Raw genomic sequence first — 23,362 nt, 5'->3', positions numbered from 1 at the left:
TACCTTCTCTTTTCTATCTCCCCCATCTTTTGTCCCCCTTCCCTCTTTTTAACCCCAATGGTCCCTTTCTTCTGCTTTTGGGACATACATATTCTAATACTCTCCCTTTTGCTCCTCCCTGCTCCATTTAAAGGTCTTAAAGGAAGACCTGGAGCTGGCAAACTGCTAGGGGGAAACAAGCTGCACGCTTGAAGATGCACACAGAAAAGGGTCTCTCTCAAAGGACTCTAATCAGCAAAGCTAAGACTTGACAAATGAAATTTCATGAGATTAAAAAGCAAAGCAAAGCAAGAAGTCAACAGACTGAAGAGAAGTCCTACAGAATGGGAGAGTCTTTGCCAGCTAGTTATCTGAGAGGTTCATCCCTAGAGTCTAGAAAAGATGTTCAAAAATTAAATAATCAAACCAAACCCTTGTTTAATAAGTGTGCCAATGAATTGAGTGGACAGTTCTCAAAGAAGAAAACACAAATGGCCAATATATTTGAAAAAGTATTCAGCATTTTTAACTATTATGAAATTCAAATTCAAATTATGTTTAGATACCAATTTACCCCGGTTAGTTTGGCTATCATCAAGAAAAGAGAAGATAACAAATGCTAATGAGAATGTGAGGACAGAAGAAACCTTATACACTGCTGATAGGGGTGTAAAATAGTGTAGCCCTTATGGAAATCAGTGTGGAGATTCCTCAAAAAATTTTGAGTTGCCATAGCTCCAGGTAAACAATCCAGGGCAGATACCTGAAGGACTTCCAGTCAGCATAGCACAGAGATGCTTGCACATTCGCATTCTTTCTGCAACTTTCAAAATAGCCAAGATACAGACCAGCCAAGAGTTCTATCAACAGATGGCTAAGCAAAGACAACATGGTACAAACGCACAACGGCATTTTATCCAGCTACCGAGAATGAAATATTTACATTTGCAGGAAAATGGAGAGAACTTCAACAATGTTAAGTGAAACAAGCCAGACTCAGACAAATAATGGCTATTTCCTCTCACATGCAGGATCTAGACTTAAATATGTATGTATGTATACACACTTGAATGTGTATGGCTATGACATAAAGTGCAAAGAGGACTGTGAGAATGGAGGAGCTGGTCAATTGCTTTAAACTACTAGACATTTATGTGTAATAAAATGTTATTCAGATCCAAAGGAGTGTGCTATATTGTCCATCCCAGAAGTATATGAACTCACCAGTCACAAGAGACTCAGGCCTTAGCTATGTTGGTTGTTACCTTTCAACTGATAGATGGCAGGTGACAAAGAGGTAGTTTATAGATGCCCAGTAGGAGGAGCCTGGTCCACAGTTGACCAGCACCTCAGAGAACTGTCCCCACCAAGGGCTTCTCTTTCCTAAATGTCACCTGATAAACCCTACTGCTCCGTAAACCCCACTTTCTATGCTGTTATGATCCTGTCTCCCCATGTCCCCCATAACTATGCTACCCCTGGCTTCCTTATGCGTTTATAGCATCCTTATAGAATACAAGGATGTAGACCAGTAGTTTTCAACCTTCCCAATGCTGTGACCCTTTAATACAGTTCCTCATGTTGTGGTGACCACCAACCATAAAATTATTTTCATTGCTACATCATAATTTTGCTACTGTTATGAATTGTAACATAAACATCTATATTTTCTGATGGCCTTATGCAGCCCCTGGGAAAGAGTCAGTAGACTCCAAAAGGGCTGCGACCCACAGATTGAGAACCACCCATGCAGACCATTTACCACGACTTTTATATTTTGATCTTTAGGGGACTGGAGATGGGAAATATGAGTTACGAGAATACTCTAGGCTTTCTTGCCAGCCAATGGAGTTCTCTAGGTCTTCAGCCCTAGCAGGGCTTACTCATAAACATAGATAGGAAAAGCAGTCTGGAGATTTCACCATTTACACCCAGACCAATACAAAGGCAGTGGCTGCCTTCTTTCCCAAGAATTGCTAGTATGCTGAACTCCCCAGAGAGCCCGGACAGCTGCCCTCATGATGGACGGTCTGGGTAGTTTCTTTACCAAGGAGTCTATGATTCTCACAGATGCTGAGGGCATCAGTAGAGATGACATCTGCTGTTCTCATTTCCTAACGTAGGGCAGTAGAGGTGAACTCAAGGGGAGGGTACATGTTTTATACCAAGCCCGCTCCACCAACCTGCCTTTCAGCAACTCAGCTTATGTCACCACTCGCTGAATCCACTTGGGGTGCATTTCCACTGTCATATGAGTTGCACGTACCCCTTTGAAAGGTCCTGGACAGACTCTCTCTGTTTTGTTTTCATTCTCTATGTCTCCCCAGACTCTCTGTCTCTGTCTCTCTCTCTCTCTCTCTCTCTCTCTCTCTCTCTCTCTCTCTCTCTCCTCCCCATTCCGAGATGGCAATTTACTCCTGCCCTCACCCCCCAGTAAATCTCTTGGGTTAGATCAATGATATGGCACAACCAGCACCATACCTAGGCTCTAGACCTGCTGAAGTACACCCTCTGCTTTATCTCAACAGAGCATCTGGAGGAAGTTCAGGCCTCGTGTTTCTCCATCTTCCATGTCATGGAGTTTTTCTACTACAGCCTTGAATTTGTTTTTTCTTTTTAATTGCATTTTTATTTACATTTTTAATGTTATTCCATTTCCTGGTTTCCCCTCCAGAAACCTGCTATCCCCTCCCTCTGCTTCTATGAGTGTGCTCCCTCACCCACCCACCCACTCTCTCCCACCTCCCTACCCTGACCTTCTCTTACACTGGAGCATTAAGCCTTGGCAGGACCAAGGGCTTCGCCTTCCACCGATACCCAACAAGACCATCCTCTGCTACATATGCGGATGGAGCCATAGGTCCATTCATGTGCTCTTGGGATGGTGGTTTCATCCCTGAGAGCTCTGGGGGGTCTGGTTGGTTGATACTGTGTTCTTCTTATGGAGTTGCACCCCTTCAGCTACTTCAGCCCTTTCTCTAACTCCTCCATTGGGGACTTTGTTCTCAGTTCAATGGTTGGTGGTTGGCTGTATTTATAAGGCTCTGGCACAGCCTCTCAGCAGACAGCTATATTAGGTTCCTGTCAGTTTGTACTTCTTGGCATCCACAATATTGTCTGGGTTTGATGGCTGCATATGGGATGCATCCCCATGTGGGGCAGTCTCCGGATGGCCTTTCCATCTCTGCACTACACTTTGTCTTCGTATTTCCTCCTGTGAGTAGTATTTTTGTTCCCCCTTCTAAGGTCTGAAGCAACCACACTTGGGTCTTCCTTCTTGAGCTTCATGTAGTTTGTGAATTGTATCTTGAGTATTCTGAGCTTTTGGGCTAATATCTGCTTTTCCATGAGTGCATACTATGTGTGTACCATGTGTGTTCTTTTGTGACTGAAAACTTGTCACGCGCCCAACGTCTCGCCAGTAAGAACGACGCGCGGCAACAGGATTCTTCTGCGAACAAGCCTTTACTGTGTTACAGCTCTTCTTAGTGTTACAGCTCTTCTTAGTGTTACAGCTCTCTTGAACAGGGACCCCGAGCAGCAAAGTCGCTCGACTTATATACACAACAGTATGCTAATTATCTCTCAGGGATTGGTGGGGCATGGATCACCCCACTACTTGTCCTCCAGGGATTGGCGGAGAATGAATTACCCCATTAGCATGGTACCGCCCCTCATTAGCATATTAATGGTCAACTGATACCTGGTGCAAAAACCGCACATGTGCAGTACCGTTGTTCACCACTGGAGGACGCCCTACATCTCATTATTGTATGGCCGCCCTAGCAAGGGGACAAGCCTGCACATGCGCAGTAAGTTGTTGACATTCAGACAAGGCTGGATGTCGGCGCCATCTTTGTTTCGCCGCGCCGCTCTCTACAAAAACTCACCCTTTTTATTCATTCCCTTTATGTGTCTTTTTTTTAAAGATCTATCTATCTATCTATCTATCTATCTATCTATCTATCTAGCTAGCTAGCTAGCTATCTAGCTATCTATTATGTTCACAATGTTCTGTCTGTATGTATGCTTGCAGGCCAGAAGAGGCCACCAGATCTCATTACAGATGGTTGTGAGCCACCATGTGTTTGCTGGGAATTGAACTCATGACCTCTGGAAGAGCAGCCAGCACTCTTAACCACTGAGCCATGTCTTCAGCTTTTATGTGTCACCTTGTGTGACTAGTTGTCATGGTTTAGATTGTAGGAGTCTTGCTTAATCTCCTGCTGGAGAGGACAGGCTAGATTATGCAGTTGTTACATGGAAGGAAAAAGAGCTTGACAACACGAGTGTTGGTTCTTCTTGGGAACAACCAGAGCTCATCATTTCTGAGTAAGTTCCATCTGTAGTGATGCTTGAGAAAGTCCAGGAGTACTTTGCTTCAGTCTGGGCTTGGTTTATGTTTCCATTCACAGGAGCTGACTCTTTCTTAATCACTTTTTTTGTGGTTGATACCAACCTCACCTTGGGATGTTGCTTTTGACCTTGAATGGAGCAATGTCTGCCACAGGTGTCAGGCAAAATGACGTCATTTCTACCAAATCTGCATGATTTTAGAGGCTGCCTTGTCCTTTCTGGACCCTAGGCTCCCCACTTAGGAACCTGATAAGTTTGTCCTTGGGTTGCAGATGAACCTGGTATGTGGCTAACAATCCTCTGGCTGCACAGTGGGTCGCCCATAGAAATGAGTGTCTTTTCTTCACCATGTTATACCCTGAATAGCCAGCTGATGCTTAAACACTCCCATAGGAGTGGAGGGGGTCTATAACCTTCCTTGGGTCTGATGGTCCTATCTACCCTATGGACAGAGCCATGGGCTAAATGGCCAACATATTTCTCAGTAGCACAGACAGGCTTCATGGGTTAATTAATGATGATATGGATTCTGAAGCCAAAGTACCTGATCTTTATTCTTTCTGTGCCACTGACCACATTATGTCACCAGGTACTTTCAGCTTTTTTTTTTTTTTGAACAGTCTCATCTATAAAAAAAGGAGTGATTTCTCAGGGAGAACCTCCCTGAGAAAGAATGTGTGTGGAAGGAACAATCTCACATACCCACAGTACTAGAGCGGAGTGCAGATATAATAACAGTACTCCACAAACACAAAGCAATATTGTCTGCTGGGACCTCAGGGGCCATCCTGGCCATGCAAGGAGATCATGGGATGGGGCTCTTGGTTAACCATAAGTGGCTAGTTAAAATGAGAGTTCTTGTGATTGGGTTATAACAGCAGAGAAGGAATGAGACATGATCTGAGGTGAAACCTGAGGGCTGGGACGCTGCATGGCAGAGCCAAGACTGAGAGTCTAGTTTTTAGTTAGGAACCACTTTAGCAATATGACATTGACTCAGCTTCCCAACAGAATTTTGGAAGTGCAGTGGAGGGGCAGTGATTATCTTGTAGCCTAATTTAGTAGGAAGTTACAGGTCTTCTGCAAAGTGGAGGCAAAGACTACATTAGGAGCATTCATCTGTGTAAAATTGACAGAACTAATTACTTCCACTTTAATTAGGAAGTGTTAGGAACTTAATCTATGGTGACAGCAGGGTGCTCTCCCCCAGGGTCAGAGGCCTGAATCTGGGTGAGCCTATGCCACCAGGAAGAGAGTGATCTAGGACAGACCATCTCACCTTTCCAGGTCTTTTAAAAATCATCATCATCATCATCATCACCACCACCACCACCACCACCACCATCATCATCATCATTATTATTTATTTGGGGTTTCCCATAACATACCTCCATCATTCTAATTTCTTACTCTTCCCATGTCTGCCCCTCACCATGTAACCTCTTCTCCCCCCAGAAATGATTTTTATAAAAGCCCAAACAAACAAATTCAATTTATGTTGCCCATATACTTACTGGAGCATGGCCAATCTCCCAGTGGCCACCTCCCTAAAGAAAAAGGGTAAGTAAATTCTTATCACGATTTTTAAGAGTTCTCTTCGATGGCTTCTTGTTTAGGTTGTCAGTTTTTTCCAGGGGGATGTGGGTAGGGCTTGCCCCAGAATCCTTCCATGTCCTGCTTTCTCAACTGTGGAGTTTGTAGTCATTGATACCACTGCAGAGGAAGCTTCTTTGTCCCTTATAGTCAGTAGGAGCACGGAGCATGAACTTCCACATGGTATTTTTCTGGTCTCAAAAGTGAGAATAATCAAGCCTTTTCAATCCACTAACAAATCAATAAAAACTGAATCAGAAAATGTTGGGTCCTTACAAAAAAATATCAGGGTTGGTCATTGTTGTTTTCTGGGGGCGCTACCTTTCAAAAGAGTGGGAATATTTTTGCTCATTTATTATTTTCTGTAAGTCTTTCAGATAACACAGAGAAATAAATCTACATCATTCCATAATGAGTTTCAGATTTTATTTTTTCTTGAGACAAGGTCTCACTATGTTTCTCAGGTTGGCTTTGAACTCCTAGCCCCAAGCCACTCTCTTTCTTTGGCCTGGCAGAGAGCAGGGAGTATAGGGAGTATAGTAGACTACATACTATTGCATGCAACTCAGTTAGAGTGGTTTCCTTTTTCTAATATTTATTTATTTTTATTTTATGTATATAAGTGTTTTGTCTGCATATACACTGCACAAATGCCTGGTGCCTCGCAGAAGAAGGCATTGGACCTCTTAGAATGCAGTTATAAGTAACCAAAGGTAGCCTTGAACTCTTCATCCCCCTGCCTCTACCTCCCAAATGCTAAGATTACATGTAAATTAATAGGGTGCTCCTGCAGTAGCCAAGGCCCACAGTTAAGGGTAAGGCCTGATGTATCTATCCTTAGCCATTCCAGAGTGCACCTGGCCTGGTACTGTACATGCAGAGCCTCTGCCTCCATTCACAGAACCTTCACACATATACACATGGCTTTCTTTTGCTGTCAAATGTCTGCTTCTGATAGCTACCTTCCTTAGAGTCTTTGCTAATGGTCCCTAATGGTATTTAGGGTTGGTAGTTCCAGGTGGCTGATTATGCTCAGGATAAATGAATGTTTCTGAACTATGAGACATGCTCCATCTTTAGGGTATGAAATCAATTTAGCATGTTAAGGCCAGAATCAAAAAGCAACAAACAACATATTCAAATAAATTCAAGTAAAGGTAGGTATTTTATCTAGGTTGTATCTTAAAGATATAACCATGCAATTTTCAGGGTTGCAATGAAATTTATTTCTTATTATGGAGTGCAGTATAAATTCTTGGAAAATGATGCTTTTAGTCCAGCCATAGGGCCTGGGTCCAATTTCCTAGCTCCACTCGTTAAGCATGGCCACAGTATTTCTAGTTAGTGTAAGGAACGTTTCCAGATGCAGACAAAGTGTCTAGGGAGCTGTTGATTAGAGAACAGGCATGGGTTAGTGCGTCATCTGCCTCTTCCTTGTTTCCTGTCCTTAACATGAATGTGATGCTTTGAGATGCAGCCACCACCTTGAGACCAACAGGGAGGGACACTGCCAGCTCTGTAACCAGTATTGCCAGACAAGTCATGATGGAGCTTCTCTCTGTGTGAGACACTGTCCCAACTGGCCCCTTGCTAAAAACCGTAGGAGTTCACCTACCACATGCAGTTGTTTGAAAGTTCAGCTTTAAATGCCTTCTTTGCCACAGGGGATAGCCCAGTGTGTTTAGCTCTGCCACGATCCTCCCTCACACTTCTTCTCTCTGTGTCTGAAGGTTTTTCCTGTGGTTACTCGTATCTACAGTTGCAGTGACATATTTGATTCATCATTGTTGGCTGGCATCATTACCCAAGGCAGTGACAGCACTGCAGATAAATCCTTGTTAGGTGAATTTGACAAAACAGGCAAGACATTAGGCCATTTGTATCTTAGACTGGAATTCAGGATCGCAAAGAAGTATTTTATTCAGTAGCATCCTTGTGTCTTCACTATATCACTTAAACAGGCAGCCCTGCTGGAGGTGGGTACTGTTTCTACTACACACATAGGGGAGGAAGCCTCAGATAGGTGGGATGCTTGGGATGCTTGACCTAAGTCCTTCACTTGGGTAGATGTGACGCTGCTGGTGATCAGACTTGGGTCATTCTGATTGTCAAGTCCAGCTTGTTCCACTGCCTCCAGTGAGCAGCCTTCCACAAAACAAAACAAAACAAAACAAAGCAAAACAAAACTTGCTTTTGAGAAAAGAAGACAAGTTCTTGATATCTGAGTTACTTCTTAGAAAGGATGTCCAGGACTTCAGAAAGCCTCCAAGAGAGTATAAATTGGGGGACAACTTTCACAGATTCCCTTGGCGATCTTTGGGATGAAGGTTGGTGGCTTCTAGGACTGCAGGGGCTGGGAAGCAGTCAGGGAGTCGGTTCATCTCTTTCTGTTTGGTCGTTTCTTTCTTTTCTGAAGTATGTGCATGGAAGGTCTTTGTCTTGGCTTCACTTGACTTGCTGTCTAAAAACACAGAGTTCAGCCGGTATCTCTAGACTCTGAGGCAGGTTATTAAATGGAAGAAAACAATTATTTCATTTTAATATTTATTAAAATATTATTATAATAAAACACTTGTTTATTTATATTAATCATTTAATATTTAATAATTATGTAATTGTTAAACGGGGAGCTGGGTGGAGACAAGTGAAATTTACATTACCATAGAATAGCAAGACGGGAGAATCTTCAGGTTAGCTAACTGGTTAAGCGTCTATGCTTGGGGTTGGGGATTTAGCTCAGTGGTAGAGCGCTTGCCTAGCAAGCACAAGTCCCTGGGTTTGGTCCCCAGCTCAGAAAAAAAGAAAAAAAAAAAGCTTCTATTCTTTCTGCAGAAGCAGAGAAAATAGAGGTTTAATATATATAACCAGGAAGCCCTCCAGTACTTTCCAGTTTTGCTTCTTCAGATTTCTCCCCTTCTTCATCCTCCCCCAACCCTCCTTCTTTTTCTCTTCCTTGTTTTCTTTGTTTGTTTTTGTTTTTTAAGAATGAGTTTTTCTGTGTAGCTCTGACTATCCTGGAACTCACTCTGTAGACCAGGCTGGCCTTGATCTCGGAGATCTACTTGCCTTTGCCTCCTGAATGCTGGGACGAAAGGTGAGTGCTACTACCAGGACCTACCTTTTTTTTCCCCTATCTTCACTCAAAGCTCTTGCTTAGGATTTACCCTTTTCCATCCTGAGCAGCTTTTTTTCTGAGACATGCCACACAAAAGACGCTTTATGAATCTACTCTTAAGCTTCCAACCAGAGCTCTTGCATTTAACATGCTAACATTTTTTTCTTTTTTGTTAATAACCTATGTGATAGGTTGTACATGCTTGTCCCAGGGAATGGCATTATTAGGAGTGCCCCTGTTGGAGTAGGTGTGTCACTGTGGGCATGGGCTATAAGACCGTCATCCTAGCTGCCTGGAAGCAAGTCTTCTGCTAGCAGCCTTAGATGATGAAATAGAACTCTCAGCTCCTCCTGCACCATGCCTATCTGGATGCTACCATGTTCTTTGATGATAATGGACTGAACCTCTAAATCTGTAAACTAGTCTGTTGGGAGCGATGCCCTTGAAACCCTCCATTGTTGATGCTATTATTATGGTTAGTTAAGTATGACTGGGTTCATGGAAAAATCCCCAGCCAGCTGCAGAAGACTAATACAAACCTGGTGGTCAGGATGAATAATGATATGATAAAGTTGTGACCTTGTTGAGAAATACATCTGAGGTCAAGATGCCCAACGTGATGACCTGTAACCTTTCTGAGAAACCAACATCCTACTGACTAATAGATATGACAAACCTGTGACCTTTCTGACATCCTGTTGACATCAGTTGACCACACGAGTACTGTGTTTCCCACTTCCCCCCTCTCTCTGTTACCCCTGTTATGGTATAAATTCAGCCTTGGGAAAAAAAAATTGTCGCCTTGATCAGACTCTTGTCTTGGCATCCTTCTTCGAGTCTCTTGTCCCCCATTCTCTTCCAGGCACCCTCAGCACCCTCGCTGACACTAGTCCCAATTAAATGTTGGCCTTAGAAGAGTTGCCTTGGTCATGGTATCTGTTCATAGCAGTAGAATCCTGACAGCATATTTCAAGAGTACACATTGATTTATCAGTGCCACCGAGGGGTTGACCAATCTTGAGTGGGATGAGGAACTTCTACCTGTGTGAACTCATTTTGATGTCCTAGAAGTTGGATTGAACCTTCATCAAATTTTTTAATAATAAAAAAAATGTTAACACTAAGAAGAAGAAAATTACAGTGTGAAGTGGGGAGCTCAAGAGATGGCTCACTAGTCCAGAGCACTTGCTGTTCTTATAGAGGACCAGAGGTTGGTTCCCAGCACCAACATTAGGTCTGTAATTCCAAATGGAAATCTGCCATCCTCTTCCGCCTCTGTAGGCACCCATGTACATGTGCTTATGCATGAACACTCATATACACACATAAAGGTAATAAAAATAAAACTTTTAAAAAGGGACACTTTAAAAAGTGTCACTCTATGACAGTATTAAGTGATGTGAAAGGAATGAAAAATATCTAATACACATATATTGATTATATTAAATATTATAATATTTAAGCACACTGCTGGCATAAGCCAAGTCTCCTGTTTTAAAGCTAGCAAGAGTTAGTAGGCCAATCACGCAACCCAGAGCTTCTGAGAGTAAGGTATTTAGGCAGCTACTGCCTTTAAGTAAGTCAGAATGTACTTGTAGAAGGAATTCCAGATTCGCAGAAGGACCTCAAGGAAATAATCAGAAAAATGAGCAAAGTAAAGGAACTCTTCATATAAATTATGGTCTGGTTGTACATGGAATTCCACACAGCTATTGAAAACACTCTCAATCATTGGCATGAATGAATGCCCAGCACATGTATAATAAGGGGAACATGCTATAAGTCAGCATATGTGATAGATGCCTGTTGTGATATGTTTACGAGTGGACACCTGGACCTACACATGTATTATCGGTAACAGTTTGAAGAAACAGACTAAGCTAGATGGTGTAGCTGCAGGTGTTTTTCTCACTGTCAATTCTTTTTTCTTTCATTTTTTTTAAATTGTGGGTGCATACACACACACACACACACACACACACACACACACACACACACACACACACACAGAGGTCAGTGCAGGTGCCTGTGGTGTCTAGAATTAGACATCAGATCCCCTGTAACTGGTGGTTACAAAAGGTTATGAGCCACCTAATGTGGGTGCTCAGAATAACTTGGGTCCTTGGGTCCACTGGAAGACCAATAGGTACTTTTAACCATGAAGCTATCTCTCTATTCACCCTACTTTTTAAAAATGGTCTTAGGGTTTTATCTATACTAAATCGGTATTACTTGAGGATCTAAACTAATAATACTAAAATGCCTAATATCTGCTTCAGCTAGAAAGAGCTTGCTTTCCACAGCTCATCCTCAGCAAGAAGACAGCGGTGCTGACCATATTCTACCCATGAGCTGGAAGCCGTTTATAGCAAAAATGTACCAGGCTTTTGTGGCGCCCCTCCTCCCGAGGCTTGGAATAGAACCTATTGGAAAACCAGAGCTTCATCAGCCCTATTGGGCACATACTGCAGGGTCAAAAGGGAAGTCAAAGAGAATCCACTTAAAAAATGAGTCCACGTTATTCTGCTGTACTGGCTGGTTTTGTGTGTCAACTTGACACAAGCTGGAGTTATCACAGAGAAGGGAAATACCTCCCTGAGATACAGTTGGGAAATATATTTTGGCCCCAGGGAGTGGCACTATTAGACAGTGGTCAAGACCCTCCTCCTAGCTGCCTGGGGATGCTCAGGGCCCTTTGGGTGGATGTAGAACTCAGCTGCTCCCACACCATACTTGCCTGCCCTGCTCCTGTCTTGATGATAATGGACTGAACCTCTGAACCTGTAAGCCAGCCCCAATTAAATGTTATCCTTTATAAAACTTACATTGTTCATGGTGTCTGTTCACAGCAATAAGACCCTAACTAAGATAGTGGTCAAGTGGGGGAGGGCCCATTGTGGGTCGTGCCATTCCTGGGCTGGTGGTCCTGGGTTCTATAAGCAAGCTAAGCAAGCCAGGAGAAGCAAATCAGTAACATCCCTGCACGGCCTCTGCATCAGCTCCTGCTTCCTGACCTGCTTGAGTTCCAGTCCTGACTTCTTTGGTGATGAACAGCAATTTGGAAGTGAAATTGGAATAAATCCTTTCCTTCCCAACTTGCTTCTTGGTCATGATGTTTTGTGCAGGAATAGAAACCCTAAGACAATGATTCTTTAGAGAGAGAAAAGACACTTCAACTGTATAAGAACAATCCATTCTTAATCCAATTCTAAAAATAACACTGCAAAGACCATCTATGGAGAATTTGCATCATGTGGGAGTCAGAAATGTAAACTGACAGGAAAGTATAAGAGATGGAAACCCAATTATCTGGGCATGCTTTGGTTGGAAAATGGTTAAAGTAGGCTGGGGAAGGTCTCACAAAGACTTTTATACAGAGTTCTAGCCCACTCTGTAAGCAAGTAGACCCTGTGAAATCTTGGCTCCTACCTCAGTGGCTTAGTTGAGAAAAGGGCTTTTTGAACATCGGCTTCCACATCTGCAAAATGGGGGCTTTGCAGGGACACAGTACAGAAGAAATGAGGGCATAGATTATAGGAGCCTTGCATGGTGGCTGTCGTAGAAGTTTGGTAAGTATGGTTTAAACATCACAATTAATACTGCAGGACAAAGCTAGGAGACAACTGAGAGGAGGTACTGAGAAGATGAATGCCTCACGGAAGAGTTGGATGTCTTGTTAGAGGTGCTTAAACTCAAGGCTTAAGTCGTCTCTAAGCTTATGTCTGAGGGCAAAGTGAATCATGTTTTTATAGCTATTTGTAAGGGAAAGGAGGTCATATTCTTTTGTACTTTTCAACAAGATGGCGGAATGCCTTGACTCAGATATCCCCCAAAGGCTTGTGATGTACCAAGCCCTGTTTCCCAGTTGGTGCCATTGAGGGAACATTTGGAATGTGGAGCTTTGTGGGAGGTGCACTGTGTTTGGGGGTGTAGTGTATTCTGGAGGCCGGCTCTTGAAAGGGACTGTGAGACTCACATACCTTTGTCTCTTGGTTTTAGCTCTCCGATTGTTAGGTAAGCAGCCTTGCTTTGCCTCATGTCCCTGCTGTCAGGTGCTACTTCACCACAAGCCAAAGTGACAGGGAAAATTGAGCATGGACTGGAACATGTAAACTTGAAGCCAAGAAAACCTTTGCATACTAGACTGAGGCGTCCTCTGTAACGGTAGCCAGCTGAGCCCTCTGGGTGGAACCTGAACTGCTATGGCTTTATCTTATCTTACCAAGGCTTTTCGCAACCCAACTTTCTGCTCTGCCCCACAGGGAAGAGCTCAGCTCATTCTGGTGTTCAGCATGGGGTTTACAGACCACAGTCTTTCTTTGGTCTCATCGAAATGTTTGTCCTCCACTAGGGCAGATGAGCAAGATTAGCTTGACCCCAGAGTCACTCCTGCAGCGTGACAGATTTGAAGAGGGCTCATCATGTGATAGTCCAGTGAGAAACAAAATCAGATAAAAGATTGGCTTTCCAGATGGTGTCAGCACTGAAGCAAATGGACCAAGTCTGGGGTCAGGATCCTCTCTTTGGATTCACTAAGGGATGTTGGCAGGCACCTTCAAGACAGTCTGGAGTCTTGGCACTGCCCTAGTGTGGCCCCAGGTGTGCACGAGCACATTGCATTCCACACAGACACCCCACTAGCCTTCTTGATCCCATGACAGCTGCACTGGGTACTTGCACCAACAGTATCTTAGCTTCTCTGGCCCTTAGGCTGGTATGGATGTCCCCAGCGGCTTCCTTTCAGGACTTCCTTTTCCCAATCCTTCTCTTGCAGAAAACAGCTGATGGCACAGGCCAAGACTGCAGAAAAGGGGTGTAATGTCCTGCTCTGCTACCTGTGTGGTCGGCACATGTTACTCTTCCTTTCTAGAATCGTGTTTCTAGCTGTAGGATGGGACAACAGCATGCACTCCATAGGGGCATGAAGTTGAAACGATGTGGAAGATGAGAACAGCGCTGTGCCTTCACTCCAAACTCCCAAAGCTATTAGGTGTTAGTCCTTTGGGAGGTCACCAGCCTGCCTTCAACACGCTCATCTGATCATAGTACTTTGTAGTTTACAGAGTAGCTCTTCACTTCTCCTCTGTATAACTGAACTTAAAATCCCACACAAGCTCCCCTCTGCCAGTCTGAGTGGGGTCAGGTGCAGAGTCCTCAGCAAGGCATTAAGGAGAGCTTTCAAGCTCCATCTCCAGATAGAGGCCCTGCCTCCTCTGACCAGAACCGTCCTTTGTGGTTTCAGTAGTGGCTGGCTCTCAATAGGCACAGTGTGTGTGTGTGTGTGTGTGTGTGTGTGTCTCCAAGGCTGTGCTGTAGACATGCTGTACACTCTTCCTTCTTCAGTGACAACTGCCTTGCCGTCCCCTCCCTTCCCCTCAGCCCTATTCTAACAAGGCACCTTAAGTGCACATCCCTCACAGTGGCTCCTTTTAAATTCTTGCAACAAGTACATCTGGCTGTCTCTATCAGGAGCTGGGGGAACCAGGGATGCAGCGCCGTCTGAATAAGGTGGTCTCCTGCGATCAGTGTCTACGGACAGGGACGAGAGTCTCATTGTCAGGTGTGCCTTTAGCTGTCACCTCCCTTACCCACTAGACAAGATCCGCTCATGAGCACACAGCATAACTTGTTCATGTTCGTGCCTCAAAGTAACTGGGACGTTAATGTCTATTGGCTTTCCTGTCTGCATTTCACTGGCCTTGCTAACTCTCTAACAGCATCTCTTACTTTCTCAGTATTTCCATTCCTGTGATGACATAGTTAAAACAGGAGCTTATATTTATTCAGAAAAATTTCAGTCTAGAAATTATTTACTCACTCTGCGTGCTGATGACCCTGCCAGTTTGTTTTGCTTCCCTAATCGAATCTCTTAAGAAGCCAGGTAGCTGGCTAGCTCAGTGAGAGACCCTGCCTCAGTGAATAAGTGGACACCATCCTTGGGCCTCCACACACATGCTTGTGCATGCATACCAGCATACACGTACACCCACACAGAACACCCCTCCCCCATGCACACACACCGCACATGGACACACACACACACACACACACACACACACACACACACACACACAGAAAGTTAGGTTTACCCTCATGAACTACTTGGTTTCCTTATTGCAAGATGAGGTTATATGTTCAAAGCAAAACTCTACCAACAATGCCGGCCATGCCCCTCACTACCTTGCTCAGGTTTCCTTTGCCTATGGAAGTTTAATCAGTCAGGCCTTGTTTATTCATCAACCCCCCACCCCCTGGCATTCACAGTTCCCCTGTCCTTGAAGCAAACATTTGAGAATCACTAAAATCTCCTTGCCATGCTGATTTCTTCTGAGTAACTCACACCCTCCTCCATCACTGACACTCCATCCCTCCCCTAGGTGTTTCACAAAAAAACTCTAAACCAGTGGTTCTCAACCTGTGGGCCCCAACCTTTGTGGGTCAAAGAACCCTTTCACAGGGGTCACCAAAGACCAATGGAAAACATAGCTATCTATATTACAATTCAGAACACTAGCAAAATTAGTTATGAAAACCAAAAATAACTTTATGGTTGGGGTTCCCACAACATGAAGAACTACTTATTAAACTGTATTAAAGGGTTGCAACATTATGAAAGTTGAGAACCACTGCTGTAAACCATCCTGGATGTCCAAAGCATTTACCGGATACCACATACCACACTGAACTGTACCACAGAGCTATCTTCAATAACCACGGGCATGACACCCTTGATCTCAGAGACCTTTACTGCTCTCTTGGCTCATTAGCTTTCTACTTCTTTCTGGGCCTTTTGTGTGAATGGGTCTCTGTGTGTGTGTGTGTGTGTGTGTGTGTGTGTGTGTAGGTCAGAGATCAGTTTGTGTGAATTGTTTCACTTCTTCTAGTGTGGATTCCAGGGACTGAACTGTCAGGCTTGGCAGCAAGTGCCTTTGCCTGCTGAGCCATCTTGCTGGCTCCTTATAAGTAAACTCTTATACATTCTTTCCTGACATAAAGGGCAAGAAATATCTGCTCATTAGCAGTCTGTGAACAAATCAGACTTCAGTGTTCATCTCCAGGGCATGTGGGCTAAGCTCTGAAACACAGGGAGTAATGACCCTTACTGTTTCCTCTACTAATGACTCGCGGTAAACAGGGTGTCTGCAGGGAGTGTTGCTGGAGCCTGAGTTTGACAGATGGGTCCGACCGTCATCTTCACTCAGTGCTGTCAACAGATCTTCTTGGATTGGGCTGAGGCACAGACCTGCCCATCACAGCCGAGAACCCAGGAGTTTCTTGAGCTTCTTTGTCTTTTAGGAGAGTCTAGAGTATTCTAAGTCAATCAATACATTTTCCTTTCAGAGGCATCCTGGGCCTCAGTTCCTTGCCCCTGCCACTCTAGGGTGCTGTGCGATACACATATGGATGGGGATAGCCACCAGCTTCTCTGGGTACCAAGGGTGAGAAGGGGCAGACTCAAAGGTGACTTATGGTATGAGAGTGTTGACTTGAAAATGGCGTGTTCACCTTCTGACTCACACAGTAAGGGCCACAAAGCTTGGCTGTAGTTCTGTACACAGCATGCGGGAAGATCAGTCTGGCAGGCAACTAGCAATATTCGGTAAAAAATAGTTTCCTTTTTTTGTCTACCCTCTTTTAGAAAGCTCTGGGAAACTGCTACCAGATTACCTTAAGCACACAGAACAGGGAAAGATCAGCTTGCTACCACAATGTGAACTGTGCTATCCTATGACTGCATCCATACTTGACCACTGGCCAGTTGTGCCCAGCAGGCAGGGACCCTGGTGGAAACAACAAATCACTGTGGGAAAAAACCACTTGGAGCTGAAGCCTATGAAAATAAAGTAAAAGAATCTTGTGAACTCTTCTCTGCTGAGCTAACAGGTGGCAGGGCAGGTGCTACAGAGGTGGAGAGGCAGAGGCTGAGGAGCTGATTCTAGCACACTTTTTTCAAATGCTGGCACAGGACCCCAGGGAGCCAAGATAAAGTCATCAATAGCATTTGGTACTTTGATCTGTAGGAAAAGCTAAAATGGGTCTGATGTATGTTGCACCTTAACTAGACTTTTTAAAAACCAAAGTATTGTCTTGTCTGTGACTCCCATATTATGACAAGAAGATACTAACACTATGACATCAAGATCCACCACAGAATGCAAATGTCTTCGTGTGGTAAGAGATACTAACCGGTCTATGACCAACATGAAGGCTAGTCTTTCAAAGATAAAAGAGCAACATGTTTTTTATCATTTAGGACAAGAGTAAACATAACTAACCCCGCCCTATTATCTGTAAAGTAGAATAAGTTCTGCTTATACTAGAACTATCCCAGTGAGATATCTACCCCATCAACTATAACAGTAATCGCTGCTACAAGAAATTCGGTGACCTTTTTAAAAAAGATTATAAAATTGAATTTATTGAGTTTCACACAAGATGCACTTATAAAATTAGTACTGAATGCCATTATGACAGAAGTGAGCATCATCCACACTCCCAAGAGCATCTGCAAAGGAAATCAATCTTCAGAGAATAGCACAGAAACAGAAAATCCAAGCGAACAAAAAGATACATCTAGGCCGTGTTCTTGTTCTGACCAGGGCCGCATTTGGCAAAGCTTTCTCTGCACCTCCCCTGGTTGCCATGGATACTTTCTTTTGGTAAAAAAAAAGTTTAGAAGTGGGGCCCCACTAAAACATACACAAAAGAATAAAAATGTTCATTTTAAACTTAAACTGCTTCCTGGTTTTACAAGGCATAAATATATAGCATCTCCAACAGCTACCTGTAGATTCTGTTAGTGCAAAACCTTAGAAACCCTCCTGGAGCTCAAAGGCAGAGGCCAAGGCATCCGGACTAGTTTTATACTTAAACAGGATACGGGTAAACCACTTAAAATTTGCCATCTCTGCCCAAAATGTTTGCATGAGAACTGAGTTTCAGAAGACAGCATAGGAAAGAGTCAGAAACGGTCAACTTTTTTTCTAAGAGAAGTGCAGAAAAGATTCTTAAGATAAAGTGGGGTGACAAGAACTTGTCCTTTGATGCCAATAGGTAGTAATGAAGCAGGAATAGCATCTTTATCTCAAACAGAAAACCTAGAGCACCGTTTGGTTGCTAGTTACAGTGTCCACGCTGTAGTACCCCCTCGTGTCCCAAGCATCCCATTTACGGTCGGTCATGTGAAGGGCTCTCCCAGCACAAGCACTCACCATCTCCTCCCTACACAGAACACACCCACAGAAAGACAAAAGCATTTTACAGTCCCAGCAAGGTGATGCTGCTCAATCTGCTGAGAATACTTTAAAACTGTTATTCAAAACGAAATAAAACCCCAAAAACTAGCCTGTTGCTAGCAACAGCTTTTCAGCCAATTCAACACCAAATCCTTTAACTTGGAATAACCGATGAAGCAATTAGCCTTAAAGTGAAACCGGGTCACACTGCACCTTGGAGTTGACATTGCTCTGTGCCATTCACTGCCATTGTGCCTGTGTCACATAGCTCACACTCTGCCCTGAGAGTAACTGAGGCAGCAGGAAGCATTTCTCAGTGACAAGTGACCTTCATTAGGTAATGACTGGGCCAAGAGCTCCTTGTTTCTTATAGGATCTGCTATTCGTCACCTTGTAGTTAAGTAGCCTTTTATTCTGACTAGCTCAGATGTATTGCCAAGGATGACTCTGGTGATGAGAACATTTATCTGGACTTATATGTAATAACTTGTCAATGCTTTGGCAGATGGAGAAAAGTTTGGAAAGAGTGTGTGGAAACAGTCTGAGGCTGGAAAGGTAACTCATGGTAAAAGCTTCACAGTTTCCCAGGTGTGTCCTTATACTGAAGAGGCCTTGGGAAAACCCAACCTTCTGGAAGCCCAGGCTGACAAAGAAAAGGAGCTTTTGCAGTGCTCTGGCCAGGGCCGGAAGTGGCACTGCTGTTGGTCAAGCAGGAGGAAGTGTTCATCAACTGTCAGCATCCAGAGTCAAGGCCAGAGGCCATCGCTGTTCCGTGATCTGCCCTTCTGCAAGGCCACATTACTGGAAGAAGATACTAAGATTTGCTTGCCATTAATAATTTAAGTTTTTAAATAAATATTTAAGTGCCGTTTTTAGCAAGTGTCCTGGCACCCAGCATCTTCATCTCATTAGCCACAAACTCAGTCAATCCGGTTTCCACAAATTGTGAACCTGTCTATCTCTAACAAATCTTTCTTTGAGGATCTGTGTTTTAACTCCGAATTTTCCTGTGTTATGTCCTTCTCATCACCATCTGGGGTTGTCAGGAACTGATCAGAATTGCTGGTCACAAGTAAGGGTATGACATTTTCTTTCTGATGAACAGGCTGGCTGGTGATGGAGGCAGACAGGTTTTCTTCTGTGGAGAGGCCTGTGGAAAAGGAGACTCTCTGGATTAGGAGATGATTCCCTGCAGTCACAGTAAACACCGATCAAACCACGCATCTTTTCAGAGTACTGGGAAGTATCTGTAATCTTTCCTCTTAGATACACCAAATGAAAACTAAAAGCATGCTGTATAAGCTGTAATTTACAATAAAATTTAGAAGCTAGTCACACTCTGTTCATCCAAATATTACTCACTCCATAGGTAACACTACCCCGGATTCTGGAAAGAGCCTGCCTCTGACTTTGCAGCTCCCTCTCACATGACCACAATTTCTCAGGATTACTGCTTGAGTGGAGAACAACACTGGCTCTTCACCCTGGCCTCTGGGAAGAGCTCAGCAGACTTACCGTGTCCCACTGTATACCTTGGCTAGACTCAGTCTAGCATCATCATCTGCAGGAAGCCCACATTGGAAGGAATCACCACCACCCACTCGCCCTTGCCCAGGAATTTAGGATCCTGGCAATGGAAGCAGCTGAAGACACTAGGACCCACTGACCTCTGAATTAGAAATCCACCCTCCTCCACTTTCCTTCCCCCAGGAGCTTGGGACTGAACCCAGAGCTTTATGCTTGCTAGGTTACGTGTTCGACCACTGAACCAACATCCTCAACCTCACTCAGTACCCCTCTCCCCACAATTTGGTCCTTTAAAGGAAGCTTTAAAGCAGTGTGAGCTGCAGATAGATTGCCAGGCGCACTCCTGCTGAGACCTAGTAGTCCTCTGTGACTGAGAAGGGTAAGAGCCTAACACTGTTTTCAGCTTTGACTGGCACCCCTCTTCAGGGCCTGACTTCAACACCCTCCTGAATCATCTCCAGCTTGTAGTCTCTTGACCTCTAGGGCATCCTTAAGATACTCACTTTATATACACTTCACATGACATGACATGACATGACATGACATGACCCCTGATCTAATGGCTACCCTCCATTAGACTGGCCCTAGACATTTACTAATTTCTGAGTGTAACAGAACACACGCGGACACACCTGCAATCGCTGTATCACTAACAGCACTTGCATGTGCTTACAGTGAAGGACCATCTGAGCCTCCACTTTAGCTTCTGAGAAAACACACAGGAGTATGTATGACCTTGGTTTAGACCCTGGACCAGCTGGTTCCTTTGTCCTGTTCAGAACAAGATTTGTACTCTCCAGCATAGCTGGGTGCTGTCTCGATGCACTGCCTCCTCTCCCTTTTGATTCTAAGCGAAGAACCTGGCAGGAGTGCAAGGCCCTGGGGTGTGGGGAGGTTCAATTCTAGGTCTTAGACCAAGTCAGCCATATCCTACCTCAGCACCACCTGGCTACTGTCCTTCCAAACACCAACGGCCTCTGTGCAGCTCATCTTCCTTTCCTGACCACACTCACTGTGGTCTGACACATGCTCTACTCACTTTTCTTCCCTCTCCCCAACAGTCCAGACCAAGTTTATCAGAGCAGGGATTTCTCTCCCCCAACTAAATCCCCTGGTCCTGACATGTAATTGGTTCTCAGTAATCACCAATAAAACAGTAGATTAGCAAGTGTAATTACAGTGCTGGGGTTAGGTGTATCTGTTCTAGAACGCAACTATTAAATGACCCAATAGTGAAGTAGAACAAAAACTTCTCCAAGCGGCACTTAACCTTGGTGATTTACCAGGAGGAACTCAGATGATGAACTCTGAGGTCAACGTACCTTGAGAGGACTTGCACTTGCTCTGGGATTTATTGGAGGGTTTTGCAGGTGTGCTGGCTGGGGGAGGATTAAATAGCTTCTCTTCCATTTTGGCTTCTTTCACATATTGACATGACTTTCCCAACAGCACGATACTATTAAGTATTTTCAAGGAGATCAACCTAAGAAAAGAAACAATGTTGTAGGAATTGATCTAAGTCATGATGTGAGCCAACCTCTTAGCCTGGCTTCTGAGCTGTAGGACAGGTTGAGGCATGGGCCCAGGAGTCAGAGGACCTGGGCTGTGCAACATGATTTCCTTGTACAAAGCTTGAGTTTCCTGAGGTTCTTTATCACAAAGGAAGACTTCTGATACATTCTGATTCATAACAAATTCTATCAGTCAGTTGCTTTTCCTAATATAGATAATTCAACATATATTCTTTTCTATAAAATAGGTAGATTCAGATGGACAAAAAGTAAGAGACAATTCCCTGTGTGGCACCCAGTATATTATCAGTCATTTGCTCTGAGCACATCATCATTACCTTCTCCCTGTGCAGAAATGGGATCTATTTACAAGGCTGTAGTGGAGGCAAAGTGGGAGCAAGAGGAAGGATGTGGCGCCAGAGTTCTTTTTGGTCCTGGGCAAAATTCTTTACAGCTGATACTTAACATCACACACACACACACACACACACACACACACACACACACACACACACACACACACACACACACATGCACACACCATACATAATACATAGTTTACAAATATTCTTTCTTGTCTGTTACTGTTCCTAAGTGATCCTATGAATGCTTTGTGGTATGGGCACATATACACTTCAGTGACACCAAGGGACATAACTTGTCTGTCTTCTTTTTGGCTGATCCCTAGAGCATCCTGGAACCTGGCAGCCAAGGCTGCTGAATAGATGGGGAAGGGCAGTGGTAGGCTCGTCTTTCCTCCCACAGCTGACAAGCACACGTCCTCTCAGGAGAACTGTGCAGAAACTATTGTAACAAACAAAGGTTTTCAAGCACACTATATGCAAACATCCCTTTCCTGATTTATGTTATAAACTATGAGAACAATTAACTTTTAACAAAAACAGGAGCAAGTAGAAAAAAGGGAACTATGCTAAGAATACCAACGGCAGGATGTGGGAGCCTGCACAGAAGGAGCATCGTGATCTTTTTTGTTGTTTTAAAGAAATATTTTAATATCTACTGTTATGCAGTCTAAGAACAAAGAAATCTCTTTAAGCTTTCACCCTCAAGCCTAACACCCAGTTTAAAGTTTTAACACTGTCTTCAGTGTGCAAAGGCCAATGTGATTCCAGTCAAAGTAAGAAACAGCTCAGGGAAAATATGCAAAAAGACTAAAGAGTACAGAACATAAAAATAAAAGTCAATTTTCTGTGATGGAAGTTTTAACTCCTACCTAGAAAAGAAAAGTATACAGTAAAATGTCTAATATTGTATAATTTAATATAAAAAACTTAGTGTCAAACTTGAGGGAGGTGTACATGGTGGCATGTTGCCAGTAATGATTTATGATTATTATAAATTACTTAAACTGTTTACTTACTGCTTGTATTTCACAACCAGATATGTATGTAAGCTAGTTGGGACCAAATTTGTAAAGGTTTCAGTTGGCCATAGCTACTAAAACTATATTTTTGCATCAGTTAGATTAATGTAAAACAAGCTCAGAGTGCTGAATATTAGTGTAGCAAGTACAAAGGAAAATCAAAGGGGTTTTTAAATATGGACCATGACTCTAATAAAAAATTCTTTCCTAAAAAGAATAAAGTATGGTTGAAATATAAATCTTGAGCAACAAGACCTTACTATAAACTTTGATTAAAGATTCAAACTCAAGTACATAGAATAGGAAAAATACCATTGGATGCAATTAGCTTCTATTACATCTTGCAGTCAATACACACTTTACTGTAAAACAGTCAAGAATAGTTGATCTTACCCAAAATAGAAGAGTATGACACAGGCATAGGACAGGATTCCTTGCACTTTAATTGAGCTTGTTACAACTCTGATGAGCTAGCCAGAAACAAACCAAAACACAAAAGCACAGCGACAAAACAGAACCAGAGTTATTAGTTGATAATTAAAAACTGTTTTTTTCTCTCTTATTTTAACATTTTAGAGCATACTTGCATCTAAGTCCAAGAGGCGGGGTCTAAACTTCTTAACACAGTATGCCCCCTCAGTCATCTAATGGTGGCTTGTTT

General features: G+C 43.5%; 1 protein-coding gene across 1 annotated transcript in view; it reads right to left on the bottom strand.

Annotated features, from left to right (window-relative positions):
- Positions 1 to 17,433: 17,433 nt before the first annotated feature.
- The window catches only part of Tapt1 (transmembrane anterior posterior transformation 1), a 44,763-nt gene continuing 38,834 nt past the window's right edge, over positions 17,434 to 23,362 (bottom strand). The window contains exons 12-14 of the mRNA XM_032916071.1: positions 23,095 to 23,171; positions 21,129 to 21,289; positions 17,434 to 19,429 (exon numbers count right to left, since the gene is read on the bottom strand). Of these exons, the coding sequence (XP_032771962.1) occupies positions 19,200 to 19,429; positions 21,129 to 21,289; positions 23,095 to 23,171 (468 nt within the window). The 3' untranslated portion in view covers positions 17,434 to 19,199. The remainder of the gene's footprint in view (positions 19,430 to 21,128; positions 21,290 to 23,094; positions 23,172 to 23,362) is intronic.

Source organism: Rattus rattus, chromosome 11 (genome assembly GCF_011064425.1).
Source record: "Rattus rattus isolate New Zealand chromosome 11, Rrattus_CSIRO_v1, whole genome shotgun sequence".
Classification (NCBI taxonomy): domain Eukaryota; kingdom Metazoa; phylum Chordata; class Mammalia; order Rodentia; family Muridae; genus Rattus; species Rattus rattus.
The sequence above is the reverse complement of the archived record's forward strand: the minus strand, read 5'-3'. Positions and strand labels throughout refer to the sequence as shown.